This window comes from Lepidochelys kempii, chromosome 4, assembly GCF_965140265.1.
Source record: "Lepidochelys kempii isolate rLepKem1 chromosome 4, rLepKem1.hap2, whole genome shotgun sequence".
In the NCBI taxonomy this organism is placed as follows: domain Eukaryota; kingdom Metazoa; phylum Chordata; order Testudines; family Cheloniidae; genus Lepidochelys; species Lepidochelys kempii.
The window spans coordinates 141,635,844-141,661,415 of NC_133259.1; the positions used below are offsets into that span (position 1 = coordinate 141,635,844).

A 25,572-nucleotide genomic window follows, 5' to 3' on the forward strand; every position below is an offset into this window, starting at 1 on the left:
GCAGCCTTTCAAGTTTATGAAAACTGCTATCGTGTCCTCCCTTAAGCTCCTCTTTTCCAAACTGAACATACCCAATTCCTTCACCTTTGTTCATATGGCTTGCATTCCATCCCTTTGATCATCTTTGTCGCTTGCCTCTGGAGCCTTTCCAGTTTCTCTTCATCCTTCCTATACGTTAGTGACCAAAACTGGACACCGTACTCCAGCTGAGGCCTGACCAGCGCTAAGTAGAGTGATACCATCACCTCCTCTCATAGACTCATAGAATATCAGGGTTGGAAGGGACCTCAGGAGGTCATCTAGTCCAACCCCCTGCTCAAAGCAGGACCAATCCTCAACTAAATCATCCCAGCCAGGGCTTTGTCAAGTCTGACCTTAAAAATATCTAAGAAAGAAGATTCCACCACCTCCCTAGTTAGAATCATAGAATATCAGGGTTGGAAGGGACCTCAGGAGGTCATCTAGTCCAACCCCCTGCTCAAAGCAGGACCAATCCCCAATTAAATCATCCCAGCCAGGGCTTTGTCAAGCCTGACCTTAAAAACTTCTAAGGAAGGAGATTCCACCACCTCCCTAGGCAATGCATTCCAGTGCTTCACCCCCCTCCTAGTGAAAAAGTTTTTCCTAATATCCAACCTAAACCTCCCCCACTGCAACTTGAGACCATTACTCCTTGTTCTGTCATCAGCTACCACTGAGAACAGTCTAGATTCATCCCGCTTTCAGGGAGTTGAAAGCAGCTATCAAATCCCCTCTCATTCTTCTTTTCCGCAGACTAAACAAACCCAATTCCCTCAGCCTCTCCTCATAAGTCATGTGTTCCTGTCCCCTAATCATTTTTGTTGCCCTCCGCTGGACTCTTTCCAATTTTTCCACATCCTTCTTGTAGTATGGGGCCCAAAACTGGACACAGTACTCCAGATGAGGCCTCACCAGTGTAGAATAGAGGGGAACGATCATGTCCCTCTGTCTGCTGGCTATGCCCCTACTTATACATCCCAAAAGGCCATTGGCCTTCTTGGCAGCAAGGGCACACTGCTGACTCATATCCAGCTTCTCATCCACTGTAACCACTAGGTCCTTTTCTGCAGAACTGCTGCCGAGCCACTCGGTCCCTAGACTGTAGCAGTGCATGGGATTCTTCCGTCCTAAGTGCAGGACTCTGCACTTGTCCTTGTTGAACCTCATCAGATTTCTTTTGGCCCAATCCTCTAATTTGTCTAGGACCCTCTGTATCCTATCCCTACCCTCCAGCATATCTACCTCTCCTCCCAGTTTAGTGTCATCTGCAAACTTGCTGAGGGTGCAATCCACACCATTCTCCAGATCATTTATGAAGATATTGAACATAACCGGCCCCAGGACCGACCCTTGGGGCACTCCACTTGATACTGGCTGCCAACTAGACATGGAGCCATTGATCACTACCCGTTGAGCCTGACAATCTAGCCAGCTCTCTATCCACCTTATCGTCCATTCATCCAGCCCATACTTCTTTAACTTGCTGGCAAGAATACTGTGGGAGACAGTGTCAAAAGCTTTGCTAAAGTCAAGGAACAACACGTCCACTGCTTTCCCCTCATCCACAGAGCCAGTTATCTCGTCGTAGAAGGCAATTAGATTAGTCAGCCATGACTTGCCCAACTCCTGAGGTCCCTTCCAACCCTGATATTCTATGATTCTATGAATCCATGCTGACTGTTCCTGATCACTTTCCTCTCCTGTGACTTGCATGCGATGCCTCTGTTAATGGAACCCAAAATTACATTTTCTTTTTTTTTTGCAACAACATCGCATTGCTGATCACATTGAGGTTGTGATCCACCACAGCTCCCAGATCCTTCTCAGCAGTGCTGCTGTCAAGCTCGTTTCCCCCCATTCTGTGTATGTGTATTTGGTTTTTCTTTCCTAAGAGTAGCACCTTGCATTTATCTTTGTTGAATTTCATCCTCCTGCTGCATCCTCCAACCTCTCTGTGGAGCTGGCATATTCACACCCCTTACCCTCACTACACGTGCTGTCACATGGTCTGCCCTGAGCAGGCAGAGTTTAGCACTCAAGCTGGTGCCTGGGCTACTGCCCTGTAGCACCCAAGAGGGGCCGAGAGCTGCAGAGAGCCAGAGGGGAGCTGGTTGCTGCCACAAAGTGTGGTGTGAACTGAAGGGGGAGGGTCACAGCAACACAGGATTTGAATGCGGGGGAGCAGCTGTTGGAGGACATGCCCTACCTCGCATTCGGAAGGAAGCAACACAATGCGATCCTTGCCATGGTTTTGGTTGGGGGGCACAGCCTCTTGCAGCCAGTGCCATACAGCACTGAGAGGAGGGCCAGGCCTGACCTTTGCTGTGTTAAGCTTTAGGCTCTTAAAAGGCCAAACCCTCGCCCCAGAAACACACTCATTTCCAGCTGAGCCTGAGCCAGGGTGGGATTGGCTGCTTGGTGCTTGCTGAGGGGCTGGACCGGCTGCTACTGTGATAGGACAGCTCAGGCTAATGGCAATTCCATCAGAGTCTGCTTGTGTCAGAGGCACTGGCCTTGCAGCATCTGCTCTTCCCCAGCCTGGCTTGTGCAGGGAGGGAGACAGATGGCCAGCAAGGTCCACTGCTGACTACTGGGATAGCACCTGGCTGCAGAAGTATAAAGGCTCTGCAGCACACCCTAGTGTTATCAGCTCTCCCTGCTTCGGGGCCCACTGTGCATGGCGTTGCACAGACCCTGCCGCCCTCACTTGATGCCATCTGACGAGGGAGTAAGGACGAGGGTAGAAAAGCTCTATAAGATGCAAATTATCCACAACAGGCAATGTAGGTGTCATTATGCTAAATAATTTTACTGTTGAACCATAAAAGCGTGGAGGCTCAGACTCGCTCTGGACTGTACACAGTGCTCTAACTGCTCCTGGGTGCTCAGAAGGCCATGCAAGGGACCCCAGTAATGCCCCAATTGGAAACCACCATGAAGTCCAATAAACACAAATCTCTGGCCAACTCCCTGCTAGGACAGGGAGTTACTCTCTCCCCAGCATCTGCTCTGGCAGGGACTGCTAACTAGCATCTGAGCTGAAATTCTGGTGGACTTAGCCCCTAGCTGTGTACTGGGGAGAAGGTCTCAGGGAAATCCCACACCATCCTGTTGATCCCAGAGCCAGAATTCTGTGCAGGGAGGTGACTACCGGTAGGCTGTGGTTCCGTCATTGTCCATTTGCAGCCCAGCCCTAGCGGACTCAGGGGGGCACAGAGGGAGGGGTCTTTCCCAGCTGGAGTGGCCTGGGAGCAGGGGTTATAGCCCAGGGCACCACCATTCTCTGCTGCTGACTCATGGGGACTGTGGTGTAAGACATGGGCCTGTGCTTCTGATCACGGTGGTGTGTTGGATAACCTGCAATTGGCTGTGTGCCACTCGGGGGGAGGTGTGGGGCTGCCCTGGGACTCAAGGGACCTCACAGAAAACTTGTAACCCGTTTCACCACCACTGTTCATTCAGGGAGCTCAAGGAGCCTGCTCGGGCAGGGCTACGGCTGCTTGGTATTGCAGCTTGTGCAGGGACTAGCCCACAAGCTGCCTCCAGGTAGCTCCTCTGCATGCTCCAGGTAGCTCCTTTACATGGAGCCCTGTGGTCACTGCTCTCTCCAAGATCTCTTCCCTGCATTAGAATGCAAATCCTGGTCCTTGGGCTTCGGGATTTTATGCCAGCATGTGCATGTTTGTTCTCAGAACCCACCCTATGAGGCCATGTGGTGTTGTGTGCTGCACTGACATGAATGGGAGGCGCTGTGTGGGGTAGCAATGGGTTTCATGGCCAGAGAGGGGCCCCTGCGGAGCAGGCTCCCTGGAGACTGTCTCAGCAACTAACAAAACCGTAGAACAACAAGAGAATGAGCGGTGGGAAGCGCCTTTCACAGCAAGGCCAAGCAGGCCCAGTGCGTGCCTGACCTTGTCCTGTGCTGGGCCCAGCAACAGGCTGAGCTGTGAGTGCATAGTGACAGGAATGTGTGTGGGGGGCCTGCTGGTGCGCGTGCGCCAGGGCAGGACGGCATGTGTGTGTGGGGGTGCCTCAACACTTGGGCTTGTAGTAGAGAAAGGCCCTTGTCATTACATGCCCCCCAGGAATTCATCGTCTTCATTGGAGAAGAGAGAGAGCTCATAGGCGTCCTTCCTTGCAGCAGATGATATGAATGCTTTGGATGGCTGGGGAGCCAGAAGAAGGGGAGCTACCGTGGCCTTGGCTTTGCTCTGGTGCTGTAATGAAGGAACACACAGTGAGTACTGTCCCCAGAGGCCTAGGGGGAGCTGCCACACCCCCTGGTCAAAAGCTATTGTGAGCTTGTGCTTACTGCACCTGTGAGAGCTGACTGAAGGTCCTGCGTATCACCCCAGAGCAGCAGGCAGGCCTGTGCACAACGAGGACACATCCTCTACCTGTTTCCACCTCCCTCCCAACATCATGCCTGCTCAGTGCCTTCAGCACCTCAGCTGCTTGGTCAGTGCTCAGGCAGTGTGGGGTTTCTCCAAGCCAACCAGCGGGCAAGATCTGTACCTGTCTCGAGTGATGCTGCTCTCCTGGGCGATGCGCCCTGGGCTGGGCCTGCTGCCGGTACTGGGGTCTGGAGAACCCGCTCACCAGGTATTTGTAGAGGTTGCTTTTCACATGGAGCGGGTTGTATCTAGGTTCCACTTCCAGACTGTTCAAGGCACTCTGTTCAGAGAGAAGTGACACACAGGTCCCAGCTGGTACCACATGAGTGCCCAGCATCCAGCATCCTGCTCTGAAGTGGCAGAAAATGGATGTGAAGATTTGTACCTCCTTTCTGTACCTCCTTCCCTACTTAAATGACGTGCACTTCTTCCAGTCATTCAGGGCAAAGAGGGAACCAATGGGTCCACCACAGTAGCTGATGGAAATTGTGCAGGGCCTGATCCTTATCTGGGCCTTCCCTTGCCCTACATGGAGAACGGCTTGTACTTAGAATGAGCCAGATGTCACTTCCCCTGGGAGTGTCTCTCTCTCTCTCTGCCTTTGGGCCTGGTAACCATATCTGCTGTTCCTGAGCAAGCATGACACACAGGAGTTCAGACACCGGCCTCTCTGTCTGTCAACTCTCACACACTACACAGGTGTTCAAACACTGCCCTCTACGTCTCCCTCACACACACGGATTTTCAGACACTGGCCTCTCCGGCTCCCCTCACACAAAGGTGTTCAGACACTAGGGTTGCCACTTGCCGACTTTCTATTTGCACAAAACTGAATACCCTTGACCCACCCCTTCTCTGAGGCCCCGCCCCCTGCTCACTCTATTCCCCCTCTCCCTCTTGCTTGTTCTCCCCACCTTCACTCACTTGCTCATTTTCATCGGGCGGGCTGAGGAGGCTGGGGTGTGGGAGGGGGTGAGGGCTCCAGCTGGAGGTGCGGGCTTTGGGGTGGGGCCAGGGATGAGGGGTTTGGGTGGAGGAGGGCGCTCTGGGGTGGGGCATGGGGTTGGGGTGCGGGGTGGTTTCAGGGCTCCAGCTGAGGGCACAGGCTGTGATGTGGGGCTGGGGATGAGGGATTAGGGATGCAGGAGGGGGCTGTGGGCTGGGGCTGAGGGGTTCAGAGCACGGGAGGGGGCTCAGGGCTGGGGCAGGGGGTTAGGGCTCTATCTGGGGGTGCAGATTCTGGGGTGGGGCTTGGGATGAGAGGTATGGGGTGTAGGAGGGTGCTCTGGGGTGGGACCAAGGGATTCAGAGGGCAGGAGGGTGATCAGAGGTGGGGCAGGGGGTTGGGACACGGGGGGGTGGTGAGGACTCCAGATGGGGGTGTGGGCTCTAGGATGAGCGGTTTGGGGAGCAGGAGGGTGCTCTGAGTTGGGATTGAGGGGTATGGTGGGCGGTAGTGGGATCAAGGCAGGGGGTTGGGATGTGGGGCAGGGGGTGGGCTCCAGGCGGCGCTTACCTCAAGCAGCTCCTGGAAGCAGTGGCATGTCCCCCCTCTGGCTCCTACATGGAGGCACGGACAGGTGACTCTGTGCGCTGCCCTGTCCACAGGCGCCGCCCCTGCAGCTCCCATTGGCCACGGGGGAACATGCTGGAGGCTTGCCAGGAGCCACGCTGAGGCTAGCAGGCAGCCACCAACCAGACAGTCAACTGCTTTTTGACGGGGTGTTTTGGTTGAAAACCGGACTCCTGGTCACTCTATCAGACACAAGCCTTTCTAGATCCCTCACACACAGTATTCAGACACTGGCCTCTCCGTCTCCCCTCTCACACAGGTGTTGAGACACAGGCCTCTCGGTCTGTCAGCCCTTTGTCTCCCCTCACATATGGGTGTTCAGACAAAGACCTCTCTGTCTGTCTCCCCTGACACAATCGTGTTCAGACACAGGCCTCTCCGTCTGTCTCCTCTCATATATAGGTCTTCACAGTTTTCAGACAGGGCTTCTCCACTGGTCTGGAAAAGTTCTGCTGCTCAGGCCGGCTGCCTTTCTAAATCCTGCTGAGGGCCCTGAATGCTCTTAGCTGCAACTAACCAAAATGTTAGATACCCATTTCCTTCTTTGCTCACCTGCCAGGCCCCAAGAGCATGGCCCTGGGTTTCCCGGCTATTTTCCATGCACCTGAAGCAGAGCAGGTTTTTTTCCATGCACCTGAAGCAGGTTTTCCATGCACCTGAAGCAGAGCAGGAATACAAGCAAAGCTCTGCTTCCGGACATGTACTGGGGAAATGTAGGAGCCTGAACCCATGAGGGGAGGAAGAATATGGGGGGAATGACTTATTTGTGCTAATCCCATTCATGTCAATAGGCCTGCACCTGCAATGCAAGTGAGAGGGTGTGAAGACCTTGCACTCCAAGCCAATGGAGGGATAGGCACCCCCCCTCCCCCGGCAGCATGCCTTGCACATAGGTGACATGTCTGTGTCTGGATGTACCATTCCCTGCTAGTGAGCTGGTATCCTATACGTGCAGAACCTGCGCTGCCTCTTGTTATCTAAACTTGTGTGTAGCCATTCGTCACTTGCCTCTATGGTGCTGAGCGCTGTCTCTGGAAGGTCAGCAGGGAGAGCTGGGATATTGCATGGCAGCAGGAGTTCTCTGACTGCAATGGCTTTGACGAGCAGCGTGAAGGAGTCAGAGGGGATGATAACATAGTAGGAATTCACTGTGATGCTCCAGCTTGGAACCACACTCTGTGGCTCACGTTTGGCCAAAAGCATCCAGTCCCTTTTCTAAAATCAAAAGCCAGAAGCAATGCTATCAGTGAAACCAGGGCAGGGTTGGCAGCTTCCCTCAGCACCAGCTCATTGCAGGGGCTGAGGGGCTGTGTAGCAGAGTGGGATAGATCTGTGTCAGATTATGAACTCCATTTTGTGTTAGGTGCTGAACTCAAGTCTAAAGTTGCATTGCTTTTGAGACAGCACCCTTTCTGGAAAGGGGCTTGCCATTGCCTTGAAGGACTATCACAGAGAAGCCAACAAGGCTGCAATCTGGAGCCATTGATGACTGTATTGCTCAGCTACAGCCCCACCCCTAAGAACCAATGGTACATTGGTACAGCTGGGTCAAGTACTGGGAGAGGCTGGAGCATCCCCATGGTGCACATGGCAATGGAACAGGCTATGTAAGAGGGGGTTCTGCTCTGGGCAGGGGGGCTGGCCATCACCACAGGTAAGAAGGGGTGGAAGGAGAGAGAAGGCAGGAGGGACTCTGTCCAGTGTGACACTCTGATGAACTCCAGACTCAGGGCTGAGCTGAGAGCAGGAGAAGGAGTGTCTCAGGACTTTTATTTTGTTTCCAAAGAGCTGTAACTCTTGAGGACTTTCAGATTAAAGTTTCTGTGGTCAAGAAATTCATTTTCTAAGACTGTGTTCCTCGCTTTCCTGCTGCGCTGTTTCTGCAGGAGTTAAAATAGAAGACCAGTATCATTACAGCCTAAGTGATGCTCCAGGAAAGTGTGTGTAAGCAAGTGGGAGGGCTTGGCTGGTTCCCAACACTGTTTTAATGGTCTAGGGCAAGTGGGCAGTGGTGCCCTATATCTCAAAGGAGGGTCTTGGAGAAGAGGTCTGAGCCCAGGAGTGTGCCATACAGTCCCAGAGCTAGAAACAGAGTTTAGACTCTGCCATGACCCAACTGGCTTAGAAGCATGTAGGACCAAGTGATTACATCCACCCACAACCTAGTCACCATACAGAGTGGTACCGGGCCAGGTTGTAACAAGCTCCATCACCCAGACTGACTGTTGAAAATAGCCCTGCTTCTGAATTGTATAGCAACTGGATCAGAGAGACTCTGCTCCCCAGGCTGGGATCTGGAACTCTGCTTTTTACTGCTTCATTCATAGATTCCAAGGCCAGAGGAGACAACTTTCATCATCTAGTCTGACCTCCTGCATAGCACAGACCAAAGGACTTCCCTGAATTAATTCCTGTGTGAACTAGGCAGATCTTTTAGAAAAACATCCAAGCTGGTTTGAAAGTTTCTAGTGATGGAGACTCTACTGCAGCCATTGGTAAGCTGGGAATGGGTGACAGGAAAGGAATCCCTTGATGATTACCTGTTCCGTTCATTCCCTTTGAAACACCTGGCATTAGCCACAGTTGGGAGACAGGATACTGGGCTAAATGGACCTTTGGTCTGACCCAGTATGGCTGTTCTTATGTTCCAGTGGTTAATTGAGAACATAGGAGTGACAGGGACCCCCTGGGGCATTGAAACCAGGAACCCACATCATACAATCTGTTTTATAAACTAATCAAGATCCATCTTAAAACCAATTTGGTTTCTTGTCCCCACTACTCCTACTGGAATACGGTTCGAGAACCTCCCTCCTCTGATGGTTAGAAATCTTCTAATTTCCATCCTAAATTTACTCATGGCCGGTCTATCCCCATTTGTTCTTTGCTAACACTGTCCTTTAGCTTCAATAGCTCTTTTCCCTCTCTGCAGTTAACCCCGTCATGGATTTATAGAGAGCAGTCATATCCCTTCTCAGCCTTCATTTTGCTAGACTGTACAAGGCAAGCTGTTTTAGTCTTCTCTCACAAAATAGCCTCCATTCCCCTGCACATCCTACTAGCTCTTCCCTGCACATGCTGCAATTTGATTTTATCTTTTTGAATATGCATGACCAGAACTGTACACAGTATTCTGGATGAGGTTTTACCAGTGCTTTGTACAATGGGATTAATGTTTCCCTATCTCTACTGAAAATACCTCACCTCATACATCCTAGGAGTTCACTTTGCCTTTTTTCATGGCTGCATCACATTGGTGGCTTATAGTCATCTTATGATCGCATAATGCACCCAAGTCTTTCTCCTCCTGTTATTTCCCCATCTTATAGCAGAAATTCCTACTAGTCCCTAAGTACATCATCACTTCACAGTTTGTATTATTACATTTAATCCCATTTCTATTACTCCAGTTCTCAAGGTCATCCATTTCTTCCTAAACGATATTCCAGTCCTCCTCTGCATTGACAATGCCTCCCAACTTTGTCAAAGTTCACTAGGCATAGTGGATGTGGGGAAGCAGTAGATGCAACAGATCTTCATTTCAGTAAGGCTTTTGACACAGTCGCACATGACAGTCTCATAAGCAAATTAGGGGAAATGTGGTTTAGATAAATTACTATGAGATGCATGCACAACTTATTGAAAGACCATACCCAAAGAGCAGTTATCAGTGGTTTGCTGTCAAACAGGAAGGCTGTATCTAGTGGGTTCCCACAGGGGTCAATCCTGGGTCCAGTACTATTCAATATGGGATGCATAAACAGGGGAATCTTCTGTATATGGCACTGATGCAACCACTCATGGAATACTGTTTCCAGTTCTGGTGTCCACAATTGAAGAAGGATGTTGAAAAATGAGAGAAGGTTCAGAGAAGAGCCACAAGAATGATTATAGGATTAGGAAACATGCCTTGTAGTGATAGACAGGAGATCAATCAAGGGGATCAATCTATTTAGCTTAACAAATAGATTGTTAAGATTGTTAACAAAGAGACGGTTAAGGGGTGACTTGATCAAAGTCTACAAGTATCTACATGGGGAACAAATATTTAATAATGGACTCTTAAACCTAGAAGACAAAGGTATGACACTATCCAATGGCTGAAAGTTAAAGCTAGACAAATTCAGACTGGAAATAAGGTGTACATTTTTAATGGTGAGAGTGATTAACCACTGGAACAATTTACCAAGGATTTTGGTGGATTCTCCATCTTTCCGATCAAGATTGGATGTTTTTCTAAAAGATTTGCTCTAGGAATTATTGTGAGGAAGGTCTATGGCCTGAGTTATACAGGAGATCAGCCAAGATGATCACAATGCTACCTTCTGGCCTTAAAATCTATGAATCTAGGAAAGCTGATATTAACAAACATAAAAATATCACTTTTCACAGCAGACTTACCCAGCCCAGGAAAGTCTGGGGACAAATTAAGCCCTCGATTGGGGGTCGGGGGAGGTAGCGGGGGCCAGGGGCGATGGGAGGGGTTAGTGGAGGGCTAGGGGAGGCAGTGAGGGGCTGGAACTTGAAGTCCTGTGGACAGAGCCTTCTGCCCTGCCATCACAGAAGCCCAAAACCTGATCCCCACCACCCATGGGAAGGTGGGGAACTCACCTGCTGCCTGCTCCTCCAGTGTTGTGCCCCATGTGTCTCTCAGGGGGCAGGGCCCAACCCTTGCTGGCGGCCCCAGCAACCAACACCAAGCTGGTGTATCCAGGAGCAACAGGGATGGGGAGGTGCTGCTACTTTGTCCCTCCACCCCCAAATCACAGCCCAGGAGGCTGTGGCTGCAAGAAAAGTCCCTGGTGGCCACAAGCGGCCATGGTGGTCGCATTTGAGAAATGCTGGTCTAGATTTACTTGGTCCTATCTCTGCACAGTGGGCTGGATTTGATGACTTCTGTAGGTCCCTTCCAGTCCTACATTTCTATGGTTCATTAGTACACTCCTGCTTTTTGTGCCGCTCTCATTAATGAAAATATTACATCAGCTTTGGTCCCAGGTCCAGTCCTTGAGGAACTCCACTAGTAATGTCTCTCCAGCCTGTAGTCATTTCCCTTTCCGACAGCTTCTTGCCCACCTTACAATTCCTGTACTCATTACTGTCTTCTCTACCTTAACTAATAATTTCTCATGTGGCACTGTATCAAATGATTTTCTGAAGTTCAGATAGATTAGATCTACTGCATTTCTCTTGTTAAGAAATCAGTTATCTTAACAAAGAAAGATATCAGGTTAGTCTGGCATGATCTATTTTTGGTAAACTCATGTTGCATTTCATCCTATTTTCCATTTACCTCCATGTCTTTAAATTTTTTTTCCTTCAAAATTTGTTCTAAAACCTTGCATACTATTGAGGTCATAATAATAGGTGCCTGGATCACTTCCCCCCCCTTTCTTAAATTACACCCAGGATTAGAAAATGTTAAAAATGTATGTCTTATTTCCAGTCTGGATTTGTCATCTTCAGCTTCCAGCCATTGGTACTTGTGATACCTGTGTCTGTTAAGCTGAAGAGCCCTCTGTCTCCGTCCATCTGCTGTAGAATAGCTCCAGTGCATCTTCTGGAAGAACTCTCAGTCACAGCTGTGGACTAAACACAGAAGCTGCAGGTCCTTGGGACAGCTCTCTGAGAGCAGGCTGGATCTTTTCACCCAGACTGATGCCTGCCTTTGCCCCAACCACAGATCCCATGCAGACCGCAGCTTGCATGCACTCACCAGCAAGCTGTGACACAGAGCATGGAAGTTGTGCTGGTTCATCTCCAGTTCATCCCAATCCAACTGCCAACAACTCGTAGGTTTAATGATGAAGGGAAGCCCAAACAGCACCGATTCACAAACCCCTTCAGCCTTCAGAGCCCTGCAAAAACAAAGAGCAACCTGGTGAAGGCTGTCTGTGCTCTACCCATAGCAAAAGAAACTGACTGTTAAACACTTACTCCCGGGATGTAGTGGTGGTGCAGGGTCTGGGATCTAACCCATACCTAGAGCCAGTGCCCTAAAGACACACTGTGGTGTGTGTGTGAAGGGGAAAGGATCCCATCCACGCCCGGTGCCAATGGCCTAAACACTCACTGGAGGTGGGGGGATCCAACCCACACCTAGTGCCAGTGCCCTAAAACAGTCACGCCCCAGGGGAGGAGATTCAGCCCACACCTGGTGCCAGTGACCTAAACACTCACCTTCCTGGAGGGGACCCATCCCATACCCAGTGCCCTAAACACACACTACTGTGGGGTGGGTGGGGGAATCCAACCTTCAGCCCTTGGTGCCATACCACCATCTGCCATGATCCTGCTGGGTCTGCTCACTACTTTGCTGGGAGAGCTCAGAGTAAAGCTGAACTGCTGCAAGAAGGCAGGGTTTGCTATTCTGTCTGGTCAGCACAGAAACGAGTACTCCACACTGTGTGACTGACAGTGCCCTCTTTTGTATGAGCTGTAAATACTAACCACTCACGTGTCCCAGTCACATCCCAGTGCAGGCAATGCCATTCTTTTCTAAACGGTTTCAGTTCGATCATGATTCTCCTTCACTTCCCATCTTAAACTCTGATGTTGTGCGCTATTAAACAGCTGCTGTACCTCACCCTAGAGATTGCTGCTTTTTAGTGGTGTGTGAAATGTTCCCTCTGTAGCTTCATTGGCAGTTGGAAAGGGTTGTTATGTGTAAGTGCTTTGAAAATGTACAGTTGTATACATGTTCTAAGTATTTTTAAACTAATCTTTGGTATAATCACAAATTTATACAAAGGTGACTGGGAGGGACTGTAAAATCATTGCATACATAGCTGTTCGTTAATTAAATAAAATCCCTTTTATGCACAAGTCACAGGCTCTCTAGTTCTTTTCTGTCTCTATTATTATCATTATTAATTAGTATTACTGGAACAACTGCCTGATGAGAAGGAGAAGCGTAAGGTTGACTTAGAGGCATGAGAAAAATAGCACCACCTTATTCACATATGTCAAGGTTCCTCCCCCACTCTGAACTCTAGGGTACAGATGTGGGGACCTGCATGAAAAACCTCCTAAGCTTATCTTTACCAGCTTAGGTCAAAACTTCCCCAAGGTACAAAATATTCCACCCGTTGTCCTTGGACTGGCCGCTACCACCACCAAACTAATACTGGTTACTGGGGAAGAGCTGTTTGGACGCGTCCTTCCCCCCAAAATACTTCCCAAAACCTTGCACCCCACTTCCTGGACAAGGTTTGGTAAAAAGCCTCACCAATTTGCCTAGGTGACTACAGACCCAGACCCTTGGATCTTAAGAACAATGAACAATCCTCCCAACACTTGCACCCCTCCTTTCCTGGGAAATGTTGGATAAAAAGCCTCACCAATTTGCATAGGTGACCACAGACCCAAACCCTTGGATCTGAGAACAATGAAAAAGCATTCAGTTTCTTACAAGAAGACTTTTAATAAAAATAGAAGTAAATAGAAATGAAGAAATCCCCCCTGTAAAATCAGGATGGTAGATATCTTACAGGGTAATTAGCTTCAAAAACATAGAGAACCCCTCTAGGCAAAACCTTAAGTTACAAGAAAGATACACAGACAGAAATAGTTATTCTATTCAGCACAATTCTTTTCTCAGCCATTTAAAGAAATCATAATCTAACACGTACCTAGCTAGATTACTTACTAAAAGTTCTAAGACTCCATTCCTGGTCTATCCCCGACAAAGACCAGCATATAGACAGACACACAGACCCTTTGTTTCTCCCTCTCCTCCCAGCTTTTGAAAGTATCTTGTCTCCTCATTGGTCATTTTGGTCAGGTGCCAGCGAGGTTACCTTTAGCTTCTTAACCCTTTACAGGTGAGAGGAGCTTTCCCCTGGCCAGGAAGGATTTCAAAGGGGTTTACCCTTCCCTTTATATTTATGACAACACATTTGTAGCTTTCCCATCACCATGTCACACAGGCACTGGACTGTACAGGACGAAACTGTATGTGGGACCAGCTACTAACTCATTCACAACAGGGGCTGGGGGGCCATGAGTCCGACCTGGCAAGCCTGACAAAGTATTTGTACTACATTTATAACTGGGAGCTTTTTTGCTATTGTACCTGGTGGTGGAATAACTGCCTCAAGTATCTGCAGATATGTTGTCCTACTATACTAATGGCTAATTTTGTCTTTGCAGAATGATGTCACAGCATCGTCATTTGCTAAGCTATACTCACTAGGGGGAGCTCTGGCCCTCAATAAGCATTTGGCTTCAGTCTGTAACCTAAGAGTGCATGACAAGATTGCTCATAACGTGACTCCGTCTTTTCAATGCAGGTAAATGAACAGCCTGTGTTGAACTCTGGGGAGGGAGGGAGAAGACAGAGATGGGACATTTGGCCACACGGCTTTGTACAAATAGCCCATCCTTCTGTTGTTTCTTGCATCTCTTTCCTTCTGTGGGTTTTTGTCTCCCTGCTTTTCTCCTGAGATTCAGTTTTCCCATGCCATGTGTGACAGGACAAGCTGTTGCTGGGGAGTGAGGAAAAGGCCTCTGAAGAACAATTCAGAGCTCAAGAGTAATCTAGACTCCTACTCCCTATTTATGATGTAGAACCCCATGATTGGGGCTCAGAGCTCCCCCTTCCTCAGTACCAGAAAACCAGATTTCAGGGAAAGGGAGCAGATCTCGGGAAGTATTACCTCTTACCTGAAGGCTAGATTCAGGGCATGGGGCACACACAGTAGGAGTGAGCCATGTGACGCTCCTGTCAGAATGGGGGAAGGGAGGGCTTGGCTGTCTCCCTTCATGGCAAAGCCTGCTAGGAAAGGGGAGGAGTCTGGGGACTTTAAAATACAAACCCCTTACTTGGGCAAGGATAGGGAAGACAGCAGGGAGAAGGAGGTGAGGGGGCATGCCTGAGTGTGGCACTTGGAGGCAGGATCTGTGGGACGTGCAGTTAGGGGCTTGGACAGCCTCATCTCTCTGGGCTTTAACTACTGCTGGACTGTGGCTGTACTTGGGATCTCTCTTGTTCTGGAAGCTGGGCTATGTGCTACCTGGCATGTCTTGTGGTGCAATGAACACTTTGATTTTTACCACACCACCCAGTGACAGTGCAGAAGCATCCTGCTATTGCTGTGGATGGTGTGTCAGGCAGTGCAGTTGGTTGTGTCTTGCATCCTAGGGAGATGATTGTGCCATTCACTTAATCTGTGGGGTTTCTCAGTAACAGTCCCTGTCAGCAGGGTTGCTGAAGGATGCACCATCACTGCTCTGTGACCTCGCTTCCCAGACAGATATGTGGAGATACAGTCTGGTAATGTCAGAACCTGTTTCTTGCCTTCAGAACTCTACTCCTCATATCCCTGCTGCGTGACACGCTAATGAGGTTTCAGTGTAATCTTAATTTCCCAATAGCTGACATCCTGTGGTGCGCATAAAAGTGAGAAACTAAACAAACTCTTGCATGGTGACAGGTTTCAAAGTGGTAGCCTTGTTAGTCTGTATCAGCAAAAACAAGAACTCCTTGTTGTTTAAACAAACTCTCTGCACCTCTCACAAAAAGGGTTTGTGTATTACCTACTTTATGACTCTGAGTTTATACAGTGTCGTAGCTGGACAGGCTGCCATCTGGTACGGTGTGTTGACATCATCTGTTCTCACTGTGACATCAGCTGCCCCAGGAAGCAGAGCTGGGCTAAGCAGTCTCTCCTGAATATCACATTTCACACATGCTACAAAGAGATTTGGCAAAGATGACTGGAAATATAATAACTAATAACATTTTGTACTTTACATCAAAGCAGTGTACAAACACTTAAATATATTAATATTGTTTACTGATAGGCAACTACACAGGGAACAATGAAACCAAAGTATGGGACACCAGGACAACACTGTCTAGCTAATGAACGATCCCAGCTCCCTCACAAGGTAGGTAAAAATAATTACCCCATTTTAAACAGAGAAGAAAGTAGTGCATACTTAATTTTTAAGCATGTGCAGAAATGGTTTCCTGAAAATGGACAGACTGCTGAGTCAGCTCAATAAAAGGCACACAGTGTGCCAGCTGCAGAGCTCAGATTAGAACTCAGGAGCACCTGGCTCCTCATCCCAGGAGCAGACCACTAAGCAATCAGTCTCTCTCTTCCTAAATCATCCACACAGAAGGAGGAAACAAAGAGCGAGACCTTGTCCTGCTTGGGATATTAATAAAATGGTTGTTGGAGACAGACCAGGGGAAGCTCTATCTAAAAAGAAAGGAAATCCTCTGAACAGCTGTAGGAAGGTGGAGCTGAGGCAGTGTCCTAGCTGAATGCATCCGATGAAGTGAGCTGTAGCTCACGAAAGCTTATGCTCAAATAAGTCTCTAAGGTGCCACAAGTCCTCCTTTTCTTTTTGTGGATACAGACTAACACGGCTGCTACTCTGAAACCTAGCTCCATAATGGGGTCTCAGCCCATTCTTTCTCTTAGGGTCTTTTGTTTGTTGTTTCTCCCTTCGGCTCTGAAGAGTGATAGCTACTTAATATCTGTGAAATCCCATCACTAGGGTGACATCTGCTCCATGTCCAAAGGGATCTTGCTTATCTAATGGCTGTAGGTAGCTTCCTTTCTCTTCTGGGGATGCAGCTAACCTCACACTATGCAGAGGTGAGGAAACTCTTGGCTTTGGTTCCCTTCTTAGGGCTTGCTGACACTTGAAAAGCTACAGTGGCACGGCTGTGCTGCCAAGAGGCAATAGCTAGAATTCTTCTGTCTATCTAGCACTGTCTATGCTGGGGATTAGTTTGGTTTAACTAAACTGCTCAGTGGTGTGAATTTTTCACACCCCTGAGCGACGTAGTTAAGATGACCTAATTTTCTAGTATAGACCAGGCCTCAGCTCCAACAAGGCAGTGCATTAAGTGCAACATTCAAAATGAGCAAAGGAACAAAATCCATTTTTCACAAACAAGAGAATAAGTGCCAGCTCCTGCCTACAAATACAGCTTCTGAGGACAGTGCCCTCCTAAATGAAAGGGCAAAATAAGCTTCTGAAACATCCATTCTAAGGAAATGTGCAAGAGAGCATGCCATCTTTGTCTCTGGTTTGGACCTGGTCAGATAAGAGCTGTCTGTGCAATGCCTGAGGAGGATAGACGTGTGCCCCTGCTACTATGGCAATAGGATGCTGTGAATTTAAAAATGGCCTTGTATCACACAGGCATTGACGGGAGGAGGGGTAGGGCCATGTGCTCAGAGATTCCAGTGGCAATGCAGGTGTGACCCCATGGTTAATAACTACCTGGGGGAAAGCACCTAGTTCTGCTGCATTGAGGAAGAATTCAGATTTCTAATCTTCTAATGATCACACACACACACCAAAAGACAGTTACTCACCTTCTTGTAACTGTTGTTCTTCGAGAGGTGGTGTTCGCGTCCATTCCAATTAGGTGTGCATGCACTGAGTGCACGATCGTCGGAAACTTTTTCCCTCAGCAGCTCTCGTTGGGTCGCCCAAGGAGCCCCCTGGAGTGGTGTCCTCATGGCGCTCAATATATGACCCTGCCGACTCGACCCCCATTAGGTTTCTTCTTGCCAGCTACTCTGACAGAGGGGAAGGAGGGTGGGTTTGGAATGGACGTGAACAACACATCTCTAAGAACAACAGTTACAAGAAGGTGAGTAACCGTCTTTTCTTCTTCAAGTGATTGTTCACGTCGCTTCCAATCAGCTGACTCCCAAGCTCTCCCATGGGGGTGGGTTTGGAGTTAAGGAATCGCTGATCGGAGCACTGCTCTACCTGAGAGCTGCGTCGTCTCTAGCATGCTGGGTGCTGGCATAGTGGGGGGGAAAGGTATGCACCGAGGACCAGGTCGCCGCTCTGCAGATCTCCTGGATGGGCACCTGAGCCAGGAAAGCGGTGGAAGAGGCCTGAGCCCTTGTCAAGTGGGCCATTATAGCCGGGGAACCTTGGCGAGGTCATAGCAGGCACAGATGCAGTCCGTAATCCAGGAAGAGCTGTGCTGTGAGGAGACTGGAAGTCCTTTCATCCGATCTGCCACCGCTACAAACAGCTGGTTTGACTTCCTGAAAGGCTTTGTGCGCTCAGTGTAGAATGCTAATGCCCTCCGCATATCTAATGAATGAAACTTCTGCTCCTGTGCATTGGCATGTGGCTTGGGGTAGAATATTGTCCTGGCTGAGGTGGAATTGCGATACCACCTTGGGGAGAAAAGCTGGGTGTGTCCTGAGTTGTACCTCTTCCTTGTGGAAGACTGTGTAGTGGGAGGTCAGAGGTTAATGCTTTTAGCTCTGATACCCTCCTGGCCGATGTGATTGCAACCAGAATGGCCACCTTCCATGAGAGATACAGAAGGGAACATGTAGCAAGCGGCTCGAATGGGGCTCCCATAAGCCTAGCTAGGACCAGGCTGAGGTCCCAAGTCGGTACTGGTGGACGAGGCTGAGGGTATAAGCATTCCAGGCCCTTAAGGAAAAGGCCTACCATAGGACTGGCGAAGACTGAACGCCTCCACTCATCCTACCACTCTGAGTTCCTTTATATTGATGTGGAGCAGGATCTCAGACTGTGACCACATGCCCTGAGTCTGTAAGTGTCCTAGGTGTGCCCCCCAATTGAGGTCTGATGTGTCTGTTACTAAGGTCATGGACAGTTGGAGGTGGTGAATGGGACTCCTTTGCAGATCATGCGAGGGTCCAACCACCATCCTAGGGTGTCTAGGACTCGTGACAGTACTGTTACTACTGAGTCTAGACTATCCTCACCTGGGTGATAAGCTGTAGCAAGGCATGCCTGGAATGGTCTGAGCCTCATCCTGGCATGCCTCACCACATAGGTGCATGCTGCCATGTGTCCCAAGAGGCTGAGGCATGTCCTTGTGGTGGTGGTGGGGTACTGTCTGAGCGCCTGAGTGATGTGTGACAGTGTTTGGAATCTGGGTTGTGGCAGGATGGCTCTTGCCTGAACCAAGTCCAGCACTGCCCCGATGAATTCTATTTGTTGAGTGGGTGATAGAGCTGATTTGTCTATATTGAGGAGGAGACCCAGCCTCTGGAAGAGGTCTCTGAGTAACTGAACATGGGACTCCACCTGCTCCCTGGAGCGCCCTTGCAGGAGCCAATCGTCTAAGTAGGGGTACACTTGCACTTGTCTCTTTCGGTGAAAGGCTGCGACAACAGACATACACTTGGTGAAGACCCGGGGGGCTGTTGATAACCCGAATGGGAGCACCATGAACTGAAGATGTATGCAGTTGACAATGAACATTGGGAAGCAACTGTGGGGTGGCCAGATGGCTAGGTGGAAGTAAACATATTTCATGTCGAGGGCAGCATACCAGTCCCCCGGATCCAGGGAAGGGATAATTGTGCTCAGGGAGACCATGTGGAACTTTATCTTTACCATGAACTGATTGAGTCCCTGCAGGTCTAAGATGGGTCTGAGATCCCCCTTTGCCTTTGGGATTAGGAAATAACGGGAATAGAATCCCTTGCTCCTTAGCTCCTGAGGAACCTCCTCCGCTCCCGTGGCGAGGAGTGCCTGCACCTCCTGGATAAGGAGTTGCTTGTGAGAGGGGTCCCTGAAGAGGGACGGGGAAGGGGGGTGGGAGAGAGGGGAGGAGCAGAATTGGAGAGAATATCCAACTTCTACCATGTGAAGAACCCAGCGGTCCAATGTTTTATGGGACTACACACGGTAGAAGTGGGATAGACAGTTCAAAAAATGGGGGGAAGGATCCGTAATCATGGCTGGTATGCCGTCCTCGGGCATCCCTTCAAAACCCTTGCTTGGGTCCCGACAATGGCTTGGTTGGGCCCTGCCCTTGGCCTGAGGGAGGGTTGGAAGGCCAACACCTGGAATTCCTGCCCCTCTGGTGGTAAGTATCCTTCCTCGGGCGGGGTTGGTATTGCCTCTGCTGTTGCACAGGCTGAGGCTTGAAGGGCTTTCTCTGGGTAGCAGGTGTGCGCAGCCCCAGAGATTTCATCGTTGCCCTGGAATCCTTAAGGCTGTGAAGCCTTGAATCAGTCGGGTCTGAAAACAGCCCTGTACCCTCAAAGGGAAGGTCCTGCAGGGTCTGCTGAACGTCTGGGGGAAGCCCGGACACTTGGAGCCAAGCTGTTCTCCTCATATCCTAATAAGGATAAGTGCAGGGTCCTGCACTTAGGACGGAAGAATCCAATGCATAGCTACAGACTAGGGACTGAATGGCTAGGCAGCAGTTCTGCGGAAAAGGACCTAGGGGTTACAGTGGACGAGAAGCTGGATATGAGTCAGCAGTGTGCCCTTGTTGCCAAGAAGGCCAATGGCATTTTGGGATGTATAAGTAGGGGCATAGCGAGCAGATCGAGGGACGTGATCGTTCCCCTCTATTCAACATTGGTGAGGCCTCATCTGGAGTACTGTGTTCAGTTTTGGGCCCCACACTTCAAGAAGGATGTGGATAAATTGGAGAGAGTCCAGCGAAGGGCAACAAAAATTATTAGGGGTCTGGAACACATGAGTTATGAGGAGAGGCTGAGGGAGCTGGGATTGTTTAGCCTGCAGAAGAGAAGAATGAGGGGGGATTTGATAGCTGCTTTCAACTACCTGAAAGGGGGTTCCAAAGAGGATGGCTCTAGACTGTTCTCAATGGTAGCAGATGACAGAACGAGGAGTAATGGTCTCAAGTTGCAGTGGGGGAGGTTTAGATTGGATATTAGGAAAAACTTTTTCACTAAGAGGGTGGTGAAACACTGGAATGCGTTACCTAGGGAGGTGGTAGAATCTCCTTCCTTAGAGGTTTTTAAGGTCAGGCTTGACAAAGCCCTGGCTGGGATGATTTAACTGGGAATTGGTCCTGCTTCAAGCAGGGGGTTGGACTAGATGACCTTCTGGGGTCCCTTCCAACCCTGATATTCTATGATTCTATGATTCATGACCACCCCCAAGGAGATGGTACATGCCACAGAGTCGGCCGAATCGAGTGAGGCCACAGGGATGTCCTGGCAACCGCCTTCCCCTCCTCAACCAGAGCCGAGAACTCAGTCTTTGACTCAGTGGGGAGTAACTCCTTATATTTTGACATGGAGTCCCATGAGTTAAAATTATACCTGCTCAGGATAGCTTTCTGGTTAGCTATACTCAGCTGTAGACCTCCCAGTGGCATAAATTTTCCTGCTAAAGAGGTCCATCTGTTTGGCCTCTTTGGCCTTAGGAGCTGGTGCTTGTTGTCCCTGACACTCCTTCTCATTCACTGCAGAGACCACCAGGGAGGAAGGGTGTGGGTGGGAGAACAAGAATTCATAACCCATAGAGGGAACAAAGTATTTTCTTTCCACACCCCTGGCAGTTGGTGGAATGGAGGCTGGAGCCTGCCACAAAGCACTATAATTGTTGCCAATAGTCTTAATTACTGGCAAGGGCAACACCACTCTGGAAGGGCCCTCCAGCATAAGAATGTCCACCACCGGGTCCTCTGGCTCAATGACTGCCTCCGCCTGTAGGCCCATATTACAGGCAATGTGGCGGAATAGGTCCTGGTGGGCCCTGTGGTCAATGGGTGGAGGACCTGAAGTTGATGCCCTTGCCACCGCCTCATCAGGCAAAGACGAAGAAGAGGCCAGTGGAAGCACAGGGTTATCATGGCCCACCATGTGCTCAGGTTGGTCCTGGGCAGCGTTGGTGCCAAGTGGCTCAATGTAGTCCGACGGGACCTTGGATGTAGATGGATCTGGGGCTGGTCCTGTGCCCTATGTAGTATGCAGGGGTGGTCTGGATAGAGCCGCCTTTGTGGTACGAGGGATGGTTCTGTCCACCGGTGACCGTGCCCAGTGATGCCCCAACGCAACCACTGACCTAGAAACCCTGGAAGGTGTACCCTGGGCTGGATGGTAAGCCCAGGGGGTCCAGAAGGGCCATTGTGCAGCGGGTGGCCATTGAGGTTGTCAGGATGAAGGAGCATGTCTCCCGTGTTTGTCCGACCTGTGTCTACTACACCGTGAGTAGTAGGAGCTGTCCTCAGAGTCAGAGGAGCCTGAGGGCGACGACACGGCGGTGCCGAGGATCCCTACACCGGGCGGTTGGTGCCAAGAGGAGGACGTCAGAGATCAGTGCTGCAAGAACAGTGCTGGCTTTCCCATGACTTAGACCGGTGCCGGGGAGTGACTCCTATGTTCCAGTGCCGTATCACAGAGCTTGGTGATAGAGGGCGATCGTGACCAGCAGGACTGTCCCTAGACATTGAGGTTCCCTATACAGCCCCCCTGTGGAAGGGTGAGGGGGGGCTGCACCCAAGGTCTGTGGGGGGTAGAAGCAGGCTTGGGGGGCAGGAGGAAAACGCCCCCCCCCCCGCAGCATGAGCCGGCGGAGTGGGTTGGCGCCGAATCATTCCACTTCCTGCTGCCCGGTGATTGCACAGGGCAGTGGGAAGTGGAGTGACCCAGCCCCAGCCAGCTCCACTCTGCTCCCCTGGCTCCCAGCCTTGGGACTTGGGGGGCAGGGGGGAACTGCCCCCCAGCACTCACTGGCAGAGCGGAGCGGGCTGGGGCTGGGTCGCTCCACTTTCCACTGCCCGGTGAGTGTAGGCCGTGCCCAACCCCTGCTGCAGTCCCCCGAGATGTAGCTCAGGGGAAGGGGTAGTGTGGCAGTGGGCTGGGGTGGAGCAGTGGTGGGAAGAGGCAGGGCAGAGCAGGGGCAGGGGCTTTGGGGAAGAGGTGGGGTGGAGCAGGGGTGGGGGCAGCTTTCGTGGCTGGCTTAGCCGGCCGGGGGATTGGGCTGGCTGCTGGAGCAGCACACAACTGCGTAGGGCACCAGGAAATTTGGGGTAATTTTGTACCCCAAATTTCCTGGTGCTGTATGCAGCTGCGTAGTTTGCATATGGGTAAGGACAGCCCTGGTGTCTGGTGCCAACTTCCCGGTGCTGGAGATCCTGAGTGACTCACTCCCTGCGTCTTACTGTCTTGTACTGGGGCTGATGCTGGAGGTGATGTAGACTGTGAACGGTGCCATGAACGGTGCTGGTCTTGAGAGGAAGATGGCCTCATCGTTGCTGGTTTGCTTCTAGATGGCATCCATCTAGGCGGTGCCGGGGGCTTGTCTCTAACAGCAGGGGGCTGAGACACAGTATTTTCTGAGAGGTCCCTTGCTGCCTTGAAAGTATCTGGGGTGGAGGGGGCTTCCACCTCCTCCACCAAGTCGAGCCCCACTGGTGAGTCACTGGGTGCTGGACTCAACAGTTCCAGCTGGGGTGCTGGAGTCAGCGGCACAGGGTCTTGCTGTTTGGAAGTTAAGTCCTTCCTCTGGGGCAGCAGGGTCTCCCCAGATGGTCTCGCTCTCTGAGGAGAGCGCCTTCTGTTGAAACAAGAAAATAAAAGTTTTAAAGAACTAAGAATGGCTAAGGGAAGACTTGAAGGCAAGCAAGCTAACGCAGTTCCAGTGCCACCACAGACTGTAAGAAGAACTGAAGGGGGGTCAGGTCGCAGGATCATATATTGAGTGCCATGAGGGTGCGGCTCCAGGGGGCTCCCTGGCTGACCTGACGGGAGCTGCTGAGGGAAAAAGTTTCCGACGACCGTGCACGTTCACACGCACACCTAATTGGAATAGATGTGAACAATCACTTGAAGAAGAACCTCTTGAGGGTGGGTGGCGAATATTAAGGGGAGGGCCGCCCATGGTGGCGTGGAGAGCATTGAGAGACTGAAGTGAAACCAGTAAGGAAAATGGTGTTTTCCTTACTGATTTTACTTTGTACTCCTGCTCATATGTAACTTCTGGTAGCTCCAGTTTTCAAGCATCTGACGTTTACTTCAGTACTGTATGAACAGATTGAACTATTTGTAAAGGACACCTATCTATGTGCAGTTCTGGCCCCCACTAAGCATAATATATGAGCACAGGAAGTGTTATTTCTATCACTGTCAAACATAAATCATCTCTCAAATCATGAAAGGTGTGGAAAAAGTGAATGTTGAAGGGTCATTTACCCTTCCCCACAGTACAAGAACTAGGGGTCACCTGATAAAATGAACAGGCAGCAGGTTTAACACAAACAAAAGGAAGTATTTCTTCATACAATGCATGGTCAACCTGAGGAACACATTGCCATAGGATGGTCTAGATGATACCTAGTCCTGCCATGAGTGCAGGGGACTGGACTAGATGACCTCTCGAGGTCTCTTCCAGTCCCATGATTCTATGATGTTGTGAAGGCCAAAAGTATAGCTGGGTTCAAAAAAAGAACTAGATAAATTCATGGAGGATGGTTCACCAACGGCTACTAGCCAGGATGGTCAGAGATGCAGTGTCATGCTCAGGACGACCCTAAACCTCTGGTTGCCAGAAGCCAGGAAGGGAAGATGGGTGCATCCCTCCAAGTGCCCTGTTCTGTACACTCTCCTTGAAGGTCTGGTACTGCCCACTGTCAGAAGACAGGGTCCTGGGCTAGATGGACCACTGGTCTGACCTCGTCTGGCTGTTCTTATGTTCTTAAAAACCAGTTGAACCAACTTGGGTCTCATTTTCTAAAATATTTCCTCATGAGGATGTCTGATTCTCTGCTACACTAAGTCTCCTTTACACTGTCATAAGGCACATTTGGGGCTGCCAAGGTGGTGTAAATGCACATCCACGTCAAGGCACCTCTATGGTGCCAGAATGTAAAGGAGTCTGGTGTAACTGAGGGCATGGCTACACTCGAACCTTCAAAGCGCTGCCGCGGGAGTGCTCCCACAGCAGCGCTTTGAAGTGCGAGTGTGGTCGTGCGCCAGCGCTGGGAGAGAGCTCTCGCAGCGCTCCTGGTGCTCCACCTCCACGAGGGGATTAGCTTAGAGCACTGGGAGCACGGCTCCCAGCACTGGGGCACTGTTTACACTGGCGCTTTGCAGCGCTGTAACTTGCTGCGCTCAGAGGGGTGTTTTTTCACACCCCGAGTGAGAAAGTGCCAGTGAAGCCATAGCCTGAATCAATTGCCCTTTTCTAAATTCTAAATCAATTGCCCTTTTCAGCCTCAACTATGGTATTAGCTGCAGCCAACAAGAGAATGCTGGACTCTGTCACTTTGCTGAGTGGTGACTGTGCCCCAGGCTGGTGATTCCACTGCACAGGCCTGTGTGATCTGTGGGCCAGTGAGAGTCAGTGGGCCACAGCTGAAAGGGAGAGAAGATGAAATACTTAGACTTGTCCTGGGGGCAGTGAAGTGACAGAAGTCTCCTGAGGGAAGGAGGAGATGGAGCTGCTCTCTGTCTGTGCCACGATCATGAAGCCAGGTTTTAAAGAAAGTTTCCAAGCTGACAACATCATTCTCTATGGTCTGAAGGTCAATGTCCATCCCCAGGATCACACTGTCTGCGGAAGGAGAGAATTATAGAAATTTAGGACTGGGAGGGATCATCCCCCTGTGCTGAGGCAGGACCAAGTATACCTACATTGCCCCTGACAGATGTTTGTCGAAATTATACTAGGACAGTCCCCAAGACTCCGAGGCCCCAGAACCATACAAACCATCTGTCTGTGGCCACTCTGAGCAGGTGTGTTGGTGTCTCAGTGGCTCATGTACTTTCCTTACTCCTGGTTTGTTTGTACCTAAATGGCACCTTCCATCAAAGGTTCTCAATGCACTTCAGAGCTAGCTGTTCGTTTGGT

At 50.2% G+C, this 25,572-nt stretch overlaps 1 protein-coding gene across 1 annotated transcript in view; it reads right to left on the bottom strand.

The window, feature by feature from the left end:
* Positions 1 to 2,809: 2,809 nt before the first annotated feature.
* M1AP (meiosis 1 associated protein) overlaps positions 2,810 to 25,572 on the bottom strand; it is a 59,300-nt gene continuing 36,537 nt past the window's right edge. The window contains exons 5-10 of the mRNA XM_073343216.1: positions 25,102 to 25,275; positions 15,530 to 15,680; positions 11,705 to 11,846; positions 6,997 to 7,203; positions 4,537 to 4,695; positions 2,810 to 4,238 (exon numbers count right to left, since the gene is read on the bottom strand). Coding sequence (XP_073199317.1) covers positions 4,092 to 4,238; positions 4,537 to 4,695; positions 6,997 to 7,203; positions 11,705 to 11,846; positions 15,530 to 15,680; positions 25,102 to 25,275 — 980 coding nt within the window. The 3' untranslated portion in view covers positions 2,810 to 4,091. The remainder of the gene's footprint in view (positions 4,239 to 4,536; positions 4,696 to 6,996; positions 7,204 to 11,704; positions 11,847 to 15,529; positions 15,681 to 25,101; positions 25,276 to 25,572) is intronic.